This window comes from Quercus suber, unplaced genomic scaffold (genome assembly GCF_002906115.3).
Source record: "Quercus suber isolate HL8 unplaced genomic scaffold, Cork oak 2.0 scaffold_458, whole genome shotgun sequence".
Lineage (NCBI taxonomy): Eukaryota > Viridiplantae > Streptophyta > Magnoliopsida > Fagales > Fagaceae > Quercus > Quercus suber.
Window position 1 is genome coordinate 33,853 of NW_027069909.1, and position 15,220 is coordinate 49,072.

Consider the following 15,220-nt stretch of genomic DNA (forward strand, 5'->3'; position numbering starts at 1 on the left):
TGACGTACCTTTGTTAGTGCCCGAATCTCACTCTTAAAAGTCTTATGATCTTCTTATATATCATATTAATTTCTCGATTGCATTGAACATTGATTTCTGCTTCCCCTAGTCCTTAGGAATTTTTCCCACAAGTTTATTTGAATATAGGTCAAGCATATGTATACGTGAAGCTTCTCCAAGCTCCAGAGGTATCTCTCTTGTTTGACAAAAAGAATAATGTCAAGTTGGTGAGAGATTATTGATCTCCCTAGGTAATGAACCAGACAACTGGTTTCCATAGAGTGACAAAACCTAGGCCTATCAAGTCACCCAAAGGCGCGGGGATTGAATCCACTTGTCAACTGCATGAAGATAGAACAGACTTAACACACACCACTCTTCAACAGCAATCCAACATCAAGACAACATGCCTTCTTTTATCTTAGGAAAAAGGTAGTTCTTATAGTTAATCTATAAGTAGGAGTTGATGTAATTTCCTGTTAAGCATTCCCTTGTAAGTTGTAGCTTAGGCTCCGTTTGTTTTGGTGGTAAATGATTTCCGGAAATCATTTACCACCTGACCCCAATGTTTGGCAGGAAAGGAAAATTTTATTTTTCGGAAAATCAGCTTCAGTTTGACCGGATTTACTCCTTTGACCCGGAAATCATTTTACATCCTTATTTTACCTTCAAATGATTTCCCGAAAAGAGAGAGCCAGAGCCGAACCAAACCGAGCGAGAGAGAGAGCGAGAGCGAGAGAGAGAACGAGCCTTCGACTTCGACTTCGCCATCGCACCGGGCTCGCACCTCGCCATCGCACTGCGCCCATCGCGCCATCGCACCATCGCCATCGCACCTCGATCGCGCCATCGCCATCGCACCTCGCCATCGCACCGCGCCGATCGCGCCATCGCACCTCGATCGCGCCATCGCACCATCGCCATCGCACCTCGATCGCGCCATCGCCATCGCACCTCGATCGCGCCATCGCACCTCGCCGTCGACCCAGACCCATCGCCTCCTCGATCGCGCCATCGCTCCAACGCCGCTCGACCCAGACCCAAACCCTCGATCGCGCCATCGCACCTCGAGCTCTCTCTTCCTCGATCTCCCAGTTTTTTTTTTTTTTTTTTTATAGGCATCATTCAGTAATGGAAGACTTTTTTTTTTTTTTTTTTTTGCTCTCTCTCTTCCGGCTGGGTTAAGTTTAGTAATGGAAGCCTCTTTGTAGATGCTTAGGAAGGCAAACAATTTGTTCCAGTAGAACTAACATGAGGTGGATTTCAGACGAACACGTCACCCATAATCCTCAAGGAAAAAAATTTGTGAAAATTTAAATAAATAAATAAAATAATGTCAATTTCAAATACATTCAATCTATTCTAACCGAATATATAAAAGCATAAAGAAAATTACCGAGTGATGCCTAGCTATTTTTGTTTCTTTTAATAAACTAAAGCTGGGTTCATTTTATTATAGGAGTACCCTAGTAAACTTTTACCATAAATCTAAGAAAACAATATTTTTCACAATTTTAGACATAACGTGCATCATAAAATTAGTATCACTTTGGCCTGTAAAACCTCAAGATTTCAGCAACTGTCTTATTATCACCATGTCAAAGTCAGAAATATGAGCTTCATAATTTAAATCTAACAATATTTTTTTGCTCAATTAGTCCTGATGAATTATTGGTGAGGTGAAATTATGATGCATATAGTAGAGAGCATTAGCAACCCGACATCAATCCTTCTTATCCAATCCAACTCCTTTGGTTGTTCCACACTGCTTAGGATTTTAGCTATATATGCTTCCTCTCTCTCTCCAAGTATTCATATACCAAAGATGATTCTTGAACATGTGCATAGAAACCATAAAGCTTCACAATGTTTCGATGACGTACCTTTGTTAGTGCCCGAATTTCACTCTTAAAAGTCTTATGATCTTCTTATATATTATATTAATTTCTCAATTGCATTGAACATTAATTTCTACTTCCCCTAGTCCTTAGGAATTTTTCCCACAAGTTTATTTGAATATAGGTCAAGCACATGCATACGTGAAGCTTCTCCAAGCTCCAGAGGTATCTCTCTTGTTTGACTAAAAGAATAATGTCAAGTTGGTGAGAGATTATTGATCTCCCTAGGTAATGAACCAGACAACTGGTTTCCATAGAGTGACAAAACTTAGGCCAATCAAGTCACCCAAAACTTGCCTTAATTGTTAATCCTATAATTTTTGTATCATTGCTATTGTGTTCTTCTTCTTTTTTGCGAAAAAGTCAACATTTTCAAATCCAATAAGTTTTAGTTAAAGTTGAATGCGCTACTCAAGTTAGAAATAATTTTTACCTAATTAGAATGAGAATATAACTACGTGTAATTATAAGCATAATAAATGCATGTTCACCTCTCTTGCATGAATAGTGTCCTACTATGAATTTCATTAGTAGAGCCTACCTAATACCATGTGAGAGAAGAGAGCACACATTTATTATACTCCCGAAGTACTGAATAATTTTTTCTGGATAAGCACAAAAAATAAATAAATAAAATTGTAACTGTAGGGTTTGATTTGGTGGCCCAAACCCAAGAAGGATGAGTTACAAGCCCAATGAACCCAAGACAATGAATTTGTAGAGAGTGGGCAAAAGAGCTGGGCTGGTTGCGAATTAAACAGTGATTGGTTATAGTGTTTAAGGATTCATTGACACAAGATCATGCTCATCTTCCCTGACAAATGTCTGTCCAAAGAGGTATGTTATTGAATGAAAGATGATTACAACTCTTGGAGCCACAGTAAAATTATCTCCTTCTTCTCTCCACCTTTTTTCCGGCCTCTATTATCAGAGACCTCTTCTGCTTATATAACACCCTCTCCCATCATTCTCATCGTTTACTTGTTCTTCATCTAAGCATCCACTTGAGTGCATGTCCCATCAGGTATTCTCTTTACCCCTCCGTGAGTGGTAGTAGCTGAGATTACACTGTTCAAGGGTCTTCTTCACATTAATGCAGTCAGAAAAGCAGCTGCAGTGCATTTAATGCGGTGGTGGTAGTTTTTCCTTGAGATATTTTCTCGTTCTAATTATTCCCAGACATGCCCAGAGTTTATCTTTATCGTTAGGATTGCCAGAGAGTCCATTCGAACCTTCCATTCGTTGGCTGGGTCAAGACTATTTGCGTTCGAAGAGTATAACCTCTTCGGACAAAAGGTAACTTCTTTAGATGCTACTCTTCCTACACTTCTGGGTTGGTTGCGTTTAGATGAATTCTACTCCGACCCGCTATTACTCTTCGGACGTACAGTACTCCTCAAGACAGGGCCCCCAACCCAACAGGTATGTCTGGGCTTTTACCCCCCACAACTATTCCAGCTGCAAGACAAGTCTAGCTTCCTAATTGGCTTGAGATTTACTCAAGAGACTAATCAGCCACCTCCTAAGTTGAGCTCGTACGTAATATTCAATTCAACTTGAAGACTTATCTTTGGAAAATAAATTGCACGTTCAGCTTGAAACTAGTGCAATAAAAGGCTCGCTCGAGATTGTTTAAAGATAAACGGATTGAGTTTGATTAGCCCAATACCTGACTTGTATACAGTCGTAAATGGAGGAAGTGTAGCCCACTATCATGTATTTACCTTTCATAAAATTGCATAGGACAGAAGGCACAAGGGAAAAGGGGAAAGTAAAAATTAAAAACTTGCTAGAAATGTTCACCTTTTCCAAAATGGGATAAATTTACAGGAAAAAAAAAAAAAAAAAAGGAACTTATAAGACCAAACTTAATAGCTATAATTTGTATTTTGCCTAATACTCTATAGCATTTGCCAATGAAGATGACTGAATATGTGGTCGTGGTTTTCGAAAACATAATCCTATTATTTTGAAGAACTGCAAGCACCATTATTTCGGCTCAAAAAATTATAAAGTATAAGAATAGAATGGGAATTTAACAGCCCAAAACTATAAAGCGGTCAAAACACTAAAATTCTTCGAAACACACCAAAGCATCTCTCGCATGTATGAAGACACAAACCCACTGTAAAGTGGTCTGTTATAACAGACCACTTTACAGTGGGTTTGTGTCTTCATACATGCGAGAGATGTATAGTCTTGGCATGGTTTGTCTTGCTATTTCTTAGGCAATCTTTGATGTAAATATACAATCCTTGATGTAAATTTGAATATTGACACGTATTATTGTTAGGAGAAGAGAAAGCTTTGAAGTTTGCATAGTCTTAGCATGGTTGGTCTAATATGCTGCCTTGCTATTGTATCAACTTGTTCCTTTTTTTGAACAAGATCATGCCGTTTATTCTCCAAAAAAAAAAAAAAACCCACTGTGATATTAATAAAGCTTTATATTGTATTATTCTAATCCAAGTGTGTGTAATAAAAACTGAAACAGTATGCTTTGGTTAATCTTAAAATATTGTGCCATAGTTTTTATGAGTGCTCATAATTTTACACACCACTATTTTAGTATATAATCTTTAATTGAATTTAAATATTGTTATTTATTTAAATGATAAAACATACAACACAAGATTTTATATACAAACATAATCATAATAAATGTTTATTAAAAATTATCATAATTATTAAATCATACACTTATACTACCAAAAAACAATTCATATTATATAAAATTTTCTCATGCATTGCACAAGTTACCAACTAGTTCTACTTATAGTGCAAATAATCCAAATTATATTATAAGTATTGTAGCCATAAGGTTATTTACTCTACCATATATATTTTTAAATGTACTCATTAGCGCATTCTTTAATATGGTTTTTCTATATTAAAAACAACTTTTTTCTACTTTACAAATCCACACAATATACCTTACATCTTATCCTCTATGGTATAATTCATTCTATTCAAATATTTTTGGGTAAAATTTCATTTTCAACCCTAAACTTTCATAAAAGTTCGTTTTTCAAAAATTTATTTCTCATCTCTAAACTTTGCAAAATATTTTACTTTACATCCTTTCGTCTATATCTGTTAGTTTATATCCTACGTGACGTAACAGAATGTTAACGTGGTATTTGACTTAAACCAAACTATTTGGTTCAAAAATTATGTACACATAGCATGCATTTATTGGCACGTGGAAAACACATTCCCATTCCACACCAATACATAGCCAACTGGGTTTGACAGGAAGATGAGGTTTTTTTTTTTTTTTTTAGTTCTCATTTGTCAATTGAGAAAATGAAGAAAAATAACTTATAGTAAGCTATTTTAGGTTCAACTGAGTTTTTCCACTGTTCGAAATCCAAAACACTACATTGTGAAACGTTTAATTAGGTTTCATACTTTTTATGTCCTTTCATTTTCCTTTTACTTTTCTAAGCAACCAAACAAAATGTCAAGGATTTTCAAGTTCACAAAACTTTAAATTTGAATAAAAGTGAACATGGAGAATCTAGCCAGATTTCGACGATTTTCATACCAGAAATCTTCCAAATTTGCTAGATTTCGACATGAGAGTGAGTTACAAACTGACAGAGAGAGAAGAGAGAGATTCAAGCTCAGGATTGGGGATTTTCAATTCTGAAGTTTAATAATGAAAATACTCTTAGTAGACAATGTAATTTAAAATGGCATGTGTTATTTGGTTAAGGAATTTATTCAGTTACAAGACAAACAAAACCCCATCACCAACCCAACTCTCTCTCTCTCTCTCTCTCTCTCTCTCTCCATTTTTCCACCAAATCTCTTGAGTAACCCTTTCAGGATATATGTGCAAGCCTTCAATCTCTAAACCCCTCTCTCTCTCTCTCTACCGCTTTCAACATTTTCTCCACCAAATCTTGAGTAACCCTTTCAGGATGTGCGTGCAAGCCTTCAATCTCTAAACGAAACCCATATACCCCAAATATTCATTCACTTGTTTTTATTCTTTTATTTCTTATTTTTTACTTTTTTTTACGATTTCTATAAAAGGGTTTTCTGAGTAGTGTCTTTATTATCAAAGAACAGAATTATCAATGTATCAATTTTGCTGAGAGAGAGAGGCTAATAGGTAAGAAGAAGAATTGAGTTAATAAATTATAATGGTGATCTTCAGCAAGGAAGGTGAGATGAGTGGGAATTATTGTTTTCCACAGCCAATAAAGGCAAGCCATGAGTCCATTATTTTTTAAAATAGAATAGTTTGGTTTAAGTTAAATACCATGTTAGCATTCTGTTACGCCATGTGAGATATAATTAACGGTCATAGACAGAAGGATGTAAAATAGAACATTTTGCAAAGTTTAGAGATGAAAAACAAATTTTCGAAAGTTTAGAGACAGAAAACGAATTTTTGTGAAAACTTAGGGACAAAAATGATATTTTACCCAATATTTTTTTTCTCTTTCACACATTCATTGCCCAAACGCTACATCCTACAGCTTGTCTAGACCCAAACACCAACACCATTGAAACCCATATCCACCACAACCAAACCCAAATACCATCGTCACTAAAACCTAGACCTACACACCTCCGAGAGCCAAACCCAAACCTGCTGCCACCCCCCAAAACAAAACCCACTCAAATTTGCCATTCACCCCTAATATAAATATAAATATTTAAAATAAAATAAATAAATAACGCTACCTACAATAAGAGCATCAAATCCACCAAATCATTTGCAAAAGAAATTAAAACTGAAAAACAACATTTAAAACAGTGTAGTCAGTGACCAATGAACCTCACGGTCAAAATATAAAACAAATAGAGTATTTAAGGTCAGCACAAACAATGTCTTAAATTCAAATTCACCACAACCAACAACCAGATGGTACTGCATAGACTCAGTATGCAAAAGGTTGGACAAGGACAAGCAGAACCAACAGGTCTAGCAAGATATGTCAAGCCTGACCCTAACCTATTTTATATATAAAATGTCACGCCTAACCCTAAAAATAAGGCACTTGATATGAAGAAAATTCAAAAGTACCAAAACCAAGATCCAAAAGATACAGAAAGTAAAAGGTGAACTTTGGAATTATCAGATAAAGTCAGTGTTAAAATTACGGCGACACGAATGACAAAAATAATAATTAAGACAACCCAAATAATATAAAAGCTAACATTTTAAAGCATTATAGCAATGAGATAACACTATGAATCCATCAACACACCACATATGGCAGGCATATGTTTTATACCAGATCTTTAGGAAGTGATGCAAGCCGGCAAGACAGCCAGGAAGCCATCATCAAGCAAAAGGGCAGCAACAGCCAGGTAGCATTTGTTATTCACTAATACTTCAAATTTAATCACGAACCAATGTATATCATACAACAGTACAAGCATCAGCAACCACTTCACAGCTACGGTCATGGACCCATGTGCTACAACATCTCACTACATTAAGCAGCAGAAGTTATAATCTTAAAGGATTGGGGTTAGATATTGTAAATTCTAATAATCCTAAACAAATTATTAATCATAAATTGGTTACCATGTTTCATTATTCTGGCCGCATAACTCACACCAGCATTTACCAGTTCACATTTTGAATTTGCAGTTCATGTTCAGTATGCACAGCACGGTTAATGAATCACAGGTCCATCTCATATGTTCATCATCAGCTACTGGTTAAATACACATTCAACTTGTGTCCATCTTTTTAGATCATCACAGCAACTAGAAACTCTTTTAGGGCAAACTTTTTTCAAGATAGACCAAAGAGGATGGTCAGGTCAGAATCTGAATCCTGAAGGATATACATAGCTTTTCAGAAACAAAGAGCTGAGCTATATAAGTCTTACCAAAGATTATACCATCCAGAGAAAATTAGTTAACACATATAGTCCCTCCAACCAGCATACTGCTAGATAAATCATACTTCTAAAACCAGCAATACTGTTGCAACCAGCATCACTATCACGATCATCCATCTACAATTTAGATACAGCATCAACGGCCATAATTCAACATCCGCCTATCAAGCCCCACTCATTGTTCCCGAACATAACTATAAAACCCAATAAATAGCTCAGGATGAATCAGGATAAACTAGTAAAACAAAATGAAAAAAGGTAATGCACATGCAGTAAAGGCACAACAAGATAAGACATATAACAGCATATAAATATAAAGAACAACCCACAAGAAACAACTCTATTGATACTGAATACCAGCCTACAAACTATGACATCCAAGGATACCAAAAGACTAGCTAAGGATTAGGTCCAACATAAATAGTTAACACATCAAAGAAGTCCAGTCCTACCAAAACTAGCACTTAACATTCTGATAAGAACATGCAAGACGATCAAGCCTCCTCAACATTAGTGTTAACAGCCACAAGTGCACTACTCAATATGTCTTCATGAACTTCCACACAACCCGCATTAATCATTCCTAGAAGAAACAAGGATCATTAACCAAAAAAGTTAGATAATCTATTTCTAACATAAACTAAAAATTAATACATTTTTTATAAATATTTTTACAGAAACAGATCATAAATACATCTGGTGAGATAACTCACATCAACATCTGACTTTCAAGGGGATTGACTTCGAGAATCAGCAGGACGGTCTGCGGGCGAAACACCATGTGGAGTTGGGGACCTTCTATCACCACTATGCCTATCAGGACTTACACCCCTAGGCGATAGAGACCTATGTGGTGAAGCCCTTCTGCGAGGAGTAGGACTATGCCGAGCAGGAGAGGCACTGTGACACAAACAGATGGAATCAGCACAATATAAGGTGAAGCAGAATACATCCATAACAATGACATAATAATTAAATTCTTAAAAAACGGGCAATAATAAACTTTAGTTTCAACCTATCCATAGATCGACTTCGGCTTTGGCTTCGGCTTTGGCCTCGGTGCTCATCATCATAACGGCCTCTTCCCCTGGCCCTGTAGTAATCGGGACTGTCACTGCGGCTGCGGCTCCTGCTACGGCGACGATAATCTCTGTCCCTCCCGCGATACCTGTCACGATCATACCTATCCAAACTTCGACTGCGGCTTCTTCTCTTGTAATCCCGATCTCTGTAGTCATCACGGTACCTGAAAACATTATCAGTTATTATGGATTGCTTGTGAAGCAGGCCTCATAAGCTTGAAAAGATCAACATCAACCTTCTTGCCTCCCAAAAAGAGAAGAAATCTGGTGCCACATTGCTATAATTTAAGAATGGAGAGCAAACATGTTGCTGTTATGGATTGTTGACATAAGCACATAATTAATTAAGCTACTTTCAGGAAGATGTGCAGAAACAATTTCCACACAACTTAAGATTTAATACAGTTCAGAAGGCAATGCTACAGCTCCAACCCCTGGTGCCCTTAAAACATCCCTAGAGTTCAAAAAAAGCTAGCAGAAATAAAGGAGGCTTCTATTATTATGGAGATGTAAAACTAGCCAAATCTGATTAACTTGAGAGCTAAATTAAAGTTGGGTGCATTTTAACAGCCACAGAAGTCATGCAGCCAAACCATATTTTGAGAGAGCTTCATTGATCATGGAGCCCAGAAACACAATGGGTATCTTGTTAGTTTTGTAGACTGCCTCAACATATGACCAAAAAGGACATGAAACATATCAAGGAGCTGCCAATGAAAAGCCAAACAAGCTCCAATCAAACTTATACATGTTGTCTTTAATTCAGAAAACAAGCACAGCATGGATATCAAGCCAGATCACATGATGACAACCACCAATGGTTGATGTATCATGGATCAGGAAAACCTGCCACAGATGATTAAATGGGTACTTTACAATCATAAAACTGGTGAATTTTGGGTATGAATCATTGGAGAAAGAACCCAAGCGTTTGTAGATTGGCCAAGGCTTAAAAACATTAAATTTAGATGGATGAAGATGAATAAAAAAAAAAAAATTAAGTCCACTAGCAGGGCAGGGAAGTTTTGGGCAGCAGCTAAGAGGGATCCTTTGAAGTTGGTACAATGCCTAGCTGGTAGAGCAAATATGTGGGTTTTAGAATTTTAAATAAGGCAAATAACTTTAATTGCACTTTGCAGTAACAAAGAGAACATAGAGCAATGCTTGATGTTTAGATTGGGTTAGGGTTATAAATATTGAATCTAGATGGATGACAAAATATGTAAAATTAAGTAATCCACTCGCAGGGATGTTGTTTGGACAGCAGCTAAGATGCGTTCTTTAAAGTTGGTNCCCCCCCCCCCCCCCCCCAAAAAAACAAGCTCCCAAAAGAAAAAAAAAAATCTTCACATTTGATCTTTTTTCCAAGCTCTTGAAGTTCAGCAAATCTCTGACTGACTAATTTTTAGTAAACAACGTAGTTGAAACAAACAGTGATGCAAGCAATAAAGAGTTCAAGTAAAAACAAGATTAAACTGTTATCTAGGTTCCAATGAGGAGCTTAATTGGCACCTTTCATAGGTTTTTTTTCTTTTCTTGATTGGTAAATTACACACGCACCCCGATGGTTCTTGAACCCATGACCTCACCCTCCACTTCAAACTTATAAGGCGGCTGGAAGGTGTCAGTTGAGTCTTACCATTAAGTTCCTTTAGTTTAGAAAGTTTCTGGTCCATTTAGTAAAGTTTTACTATAAGTAATAAACTTTTTTCCAAAGTACAGGTACTTTGGTAATTTCCAAATTATTAGAAAGGGTTCCATAAGAATTATTTTATGTTTTGAGTCCCTTTTCAATGGTTTAAAAACCCTCATTTACTTTTCTTTATAATTATGCAATGCAGAAAAAGTCAATCTCCCTTTTATTTTTATTTTTATTTTATTTATTTTTAAGTGTCAAGGACAATTTGTAATTTCCTACTTTCTGGACATGGACTGTATTAATGATCTTTAGGTCTTAATTTTTGGGTTTTATTTATGTTTATTTATTTAGTTGGACTTAGTAGTAAAAACCCAAAGAGTCCAACTCTTATTAAAGTTTTATAAAGTCCAATGTCTACTAGGAATGAGCATTAGTCTTCTATTTAAATGTAATGCTTTCAAAAGGAAAGAAAATGTTTTCTAATTTATTTTCAAAGGCTTTGAATTTAAGGTTTGTGTGATACAACATTCTCTGAGGTTTGGTGCCAAGGAAACCCTAGGTGTGGTGCCAAGGAAACCCTAGGTGTAGTGCCAAGGAAGCCTTGGGTGATGCCTAGAAATATATCCTTTTTTTTCATTTTCCACTCTTAAATTCCCAACAACTTAAACCCTTGCAAACACACACGAGTTTTGTCACCCTTTTTTCCCAAAAAAGAGTCACCCAAGTATACAGGATGTATACAACTGGAGACCAATACAATCAAACACACAAATTACAACATCAAATCACTAACAGAACATGTACAATGTGAGACAAACAAAACAATTCAAGGATAAAATTGAAAGATAGGAAAATAAAATTTAGGAACCTAGGAATCAGCCCCTAGTCTTGCTTGGAGTCCACTAAGCGGAGGAAAACTATTAGTAGTCAACACTTAGGATTAGCTGGAGTTGGCACCAAACCAAAGAAACTTAAAGAAATTTTTCGTTAATCAAAGTCATCTCTAAATCCTCTCCAAAACAGGGTACAATAGTTTTCTTATATAAACTTACTGAATAACAAAAATACCCTAAACTTCAAATAAAATTAATAATTGACCTAATTAAATGCAAGGGCCTAAAATAAAAACACAATTGATGTCCAAAAATAAATAAAACTAAATTACATAGGAATAAATAAAACTAAATTATTAGGAATGATTTTGATGAATATATAATTTCTTTTAGTATCTTTGGTATGGTGCCAACTCCAACCAATTCTAGGTGTCAACTCCTAGTGGTTTTTCTCCACTTGGTGTTGACTCCAAACAAGCCTAGGACCTAGGTGCTGATTCCCAGGTTCCAAACCTTTATTATCCTATCTTTCAATTTTATCATTGAATTATTCTAGCTGTCCTACATCATTATCTTTCTTTGTTTCTTGTTCTACTCACAATTTTAACACCAAATAGCCATCAAAGTCATACAAGATCCTCTTTTCATTGCTTAACCTACCTAACCCCTTAAGCATCCAACCATATTCAAGAACCCTAATTTAGTTCTGAATTCTTAAAGACCCTACATCAAAATTGGTATCAATGCCAATTTAGGTATTTTTCCTACATCAAATGGAGAGGCAGATTAAAAATGTGGATGAGGAGATTTTGAGCTTTTCATATGTTGAACAAGACAATATAGATTGATGAACTGCCCATACACCATAAGTATATAATTAATCTCAAGCTACAAAATCAATTGTGCAAAACACCAATCATATCTAATTCCATGCTATCCTCGGCTCTTTCTCCTTTACATGGTGACCAAAGATAATTAAATCCCTGTGCTCTACATACCCGGACTTGCTACACACTAACTGCTTTTAAATGCATGATAATATGCAATCAATAAAGTAATTATGAAAAGATCATTTTGCATTAATCTTCATAAGACTAAGCATCTCTAAACACTAAATAGTCCAGATACAAAAGTGAGTGTTTTCCCCTTCCATGACCATTGAGTCATTGACCATAGTCACGCTTTGGGTAAACAATAACATTAATATAAATTTATATGGGCATGCTACAATATCAAGCATATAAAGACCAAAAGTTCAGTTGAAATTCTATGGAGTATAAAGAAATGTTCCGAAAAGAGATGAAAAAGAAAATGAAAGTTACCTTCTCCGAGGACTGCGACTTCTTGACCTGTAGCTTGACTTTGAGAACGATTCGCTAATCCTACCTTTGTCACTGCAATAGAAACGATAAACTAGCTGAAGATACAATATCAAACAAATACTGGATTAAAATCTACCTGCATACAATACAACAACAACAAAAGAGCAGCAAACATCCACCACCAATGCAAACTTGATTTCAACCCAAATCCAACCATTCAACAAAGAAATGCACTGCCTTGAGGTGAAGTGAAGGAACTTTCTTGGTAACAAAGTGAATAATAACTTCATTCAAAAAATCAATATTAACAGCATTAGTAATTGCAGATAACATTATTAAAAAAAAAAATGCAATAATTATAGTAGTGATGTAATAGAACGGCAAAAACTAATATAGTGACCGACCCTGACTAGTATATTGAGATCCAAACCAGACCCAAAAAAATTTGGGACTAAGGCTTGGTTTTTGTTGTATAGTAGCGAAAACAAAAGGTTGTTTTGGTGGATAATATCCTCTAAATATCTCCCACAACATAACTAATAACCTATAAATTCAGCCACGAAACAAGCACAAACAATTAAAGATTCCACCTTTATAACAATGCACATCAATTGGAGCAATATTAGCGAAAACTTACATCCTCTCGGCATTTGGCCCGTATTTTGCAAACTGAACCGTTATCTCCCGACCATCAACAACTTTTCCTGAATGAAAATTTTATGTTGTCAAAGCAATCAGCAATCAATTAACAATGATATATACATTGGGAGGCATAGAAAGAGTAAATACCATCTAGCCTATCCACGGCTTTTTGCGCCTCGTCCGCGTACTTGTACCGCACAAACGCAAAACCCCTCGAGTCACCAGTCCTAAACCACAAAAATTAATACTTATAATCGAAAAGCCGAAAGCTCGAAAATAAGCTAAATTATTCAATTTAACACCAAGTTCTTTTTTTTTCTTTTTTTCTTTTTTGGTTATAGAGGTATAATACCTGCGATTTCTGGGGATGAAGATGTCGACAACCTTGCCGTACTTATCAAAATACGGGAATAGATCATCTGCAGTTGTACCTAAAATCCACACCCAAACAAGATCAAATACAAAACCATTCAATTTCATACCTACAAAAATTTTGAAGAGAGAGAGAGAGCGAGGAGCTTACGAAAGGTGATGTTGAGAACGAGGAGAGAGTAGGTGTCGGTGATGTCCGGAGGGCCTGTTCTTCCGAAGTGCGACATTGTTGCAGAGAGAGAGGGTGGTGAATGAGGTGTGGATTGGATTAGGTTAGGGTTAGGGTTTGTTTGTTGTTGAGAGATAAGGACAGAACAGAATTCTCCTGAAGGATCTTGAGTTTGGTGGTCTTTTTTTGAGTTGGTGGTCTTGGTTCTAAATTTATATAGAGAGGGGTGTTTGGTAGAGAAGTTTGAAAATTGCTATTTATAATTTTTTGAAATACGTGTGGGTGAAAAAATGTGTTGAAATGCGTGAAATGCTATTTAAAAACTAAAAAATGTTATTTGAAAACACAAACCAAACAGGCCTTGAGCTGTGTGTGTGCGTATTTGTTTTTTTTTTTTAGCTTATTTATATATATATATATATATCATATATCATGTCATATTATCATGTTATATCATATATTATATAATAAAAGTTGAGATAATTAAAATAAACCTCTTGGGGTTAGGCCTGTTTTTACTTTACCTACCCGTTGTTCAAAACTTAACACTTTAGCCACCTAAGATTAATCCCGTTAGCCTTTCGTAACCCACCTCTCTGTTTGTCATTAGAAAAACACATTTTTAAACAAAAACAAATATAACAAGAATCAAAAAATTGTTTGTTTTGATTGCTTAAGAACTTCCATAAGAACATAGCGAAGGAATAGCAAACTACGGGATAATTTGAGTTCAAAAACAACATTATTGAACCAAATAAAATGGGCTTGGGCTTGGGCTTGGGCTTATCCTTGCACTTACCCTTCATTCCCTTCTCTATTCTTGCTTCTTCTCCAACCCCAAACTCATTCTTCGAGTATTCCCAGAACTCTCAGGCACAGAATTTCTTATGCAAATCAGACATCCCAGGTTGACAAGCATCAACAACTTAAAGAATCAAAGTTGCTTTAGGACCACAAGAGAAAAGGAAACCCAAGCCGAGCTTCTTTGAGCAATTAAAGATAAATGGTCGCTCAAACCAGTCCAAAAGAGAGAAATTTCATGGAGGAACCAGAAGAAGAACATGAAGATAAGGAGAGACAGAAATCTTCTGGGTTTGTGTATCTGACTCAGGAATTGAGGCTAAAGAATCGATGAGTGACCCAATGAGCTCTGTGTTTCCGAACCGGGTGTTCTGCTCCTTGTATTCATGGAAGCAAAAGCAATACCAGGAATTTACGGGTTGATTCTGAACCTGAAACTAGTACCCAAAAGAGTTGTGAACTAAGAGAAGATTTTGATGAGGTTAGTGGGCATTATAAAAATGGTGCTGAAAGTGCATTATAAAAATGGCTTTGTTGTCTTTGCAGATCCTCCATTCTCGATAAGGTTCTCAGGACAAGCACACCATTGATG

General features: G+C 36.0%; 1 protein-coding gene across 1 annotated transcript; it reads right to left on the reverse strand.

Annotated features, from left to right (window-relative positions):
• Positions 1-6,959: 6,959 nt before the first annotated feature.
• LOC112008647 (serine/arginine-rich splicing factor SC35) lies at positions 6,960-14,024 on the reverse strand. The gene is made up of 11 exons (XM_065762431.1): positions 13,810-14,024; positions 13,639-13,717; positions 13,434-13,513; positions 13,282-13,348; positions 12,645-12,716; positions 8,784-9,014; positions 8,482-8,668; positions 8,221-8,351; positions 7,757-7,962; positions 7,447-7,653; positions 6,960-7,349 (listed from the first exon to the last, which is right to left on the reverse strand). The coding sequence occupies exons 1-7, from the start codon at positions 13,883-13,885 to the stop codon at positions 8,497-8,499; spliced, it is 777 nt and encodes a 258-aa protein (XP_065618503.1). The 5' UTR covers positions 13,886-14,024; the 3' UTR covers positions 6,960-7,349; positions 7,447-7,653; positions 7,757-7,962; positions 8,221-8,351; positions 8,482-8,496.
• Positions 14,025-15,220: the final 1,196 nt, after the last annotated feature.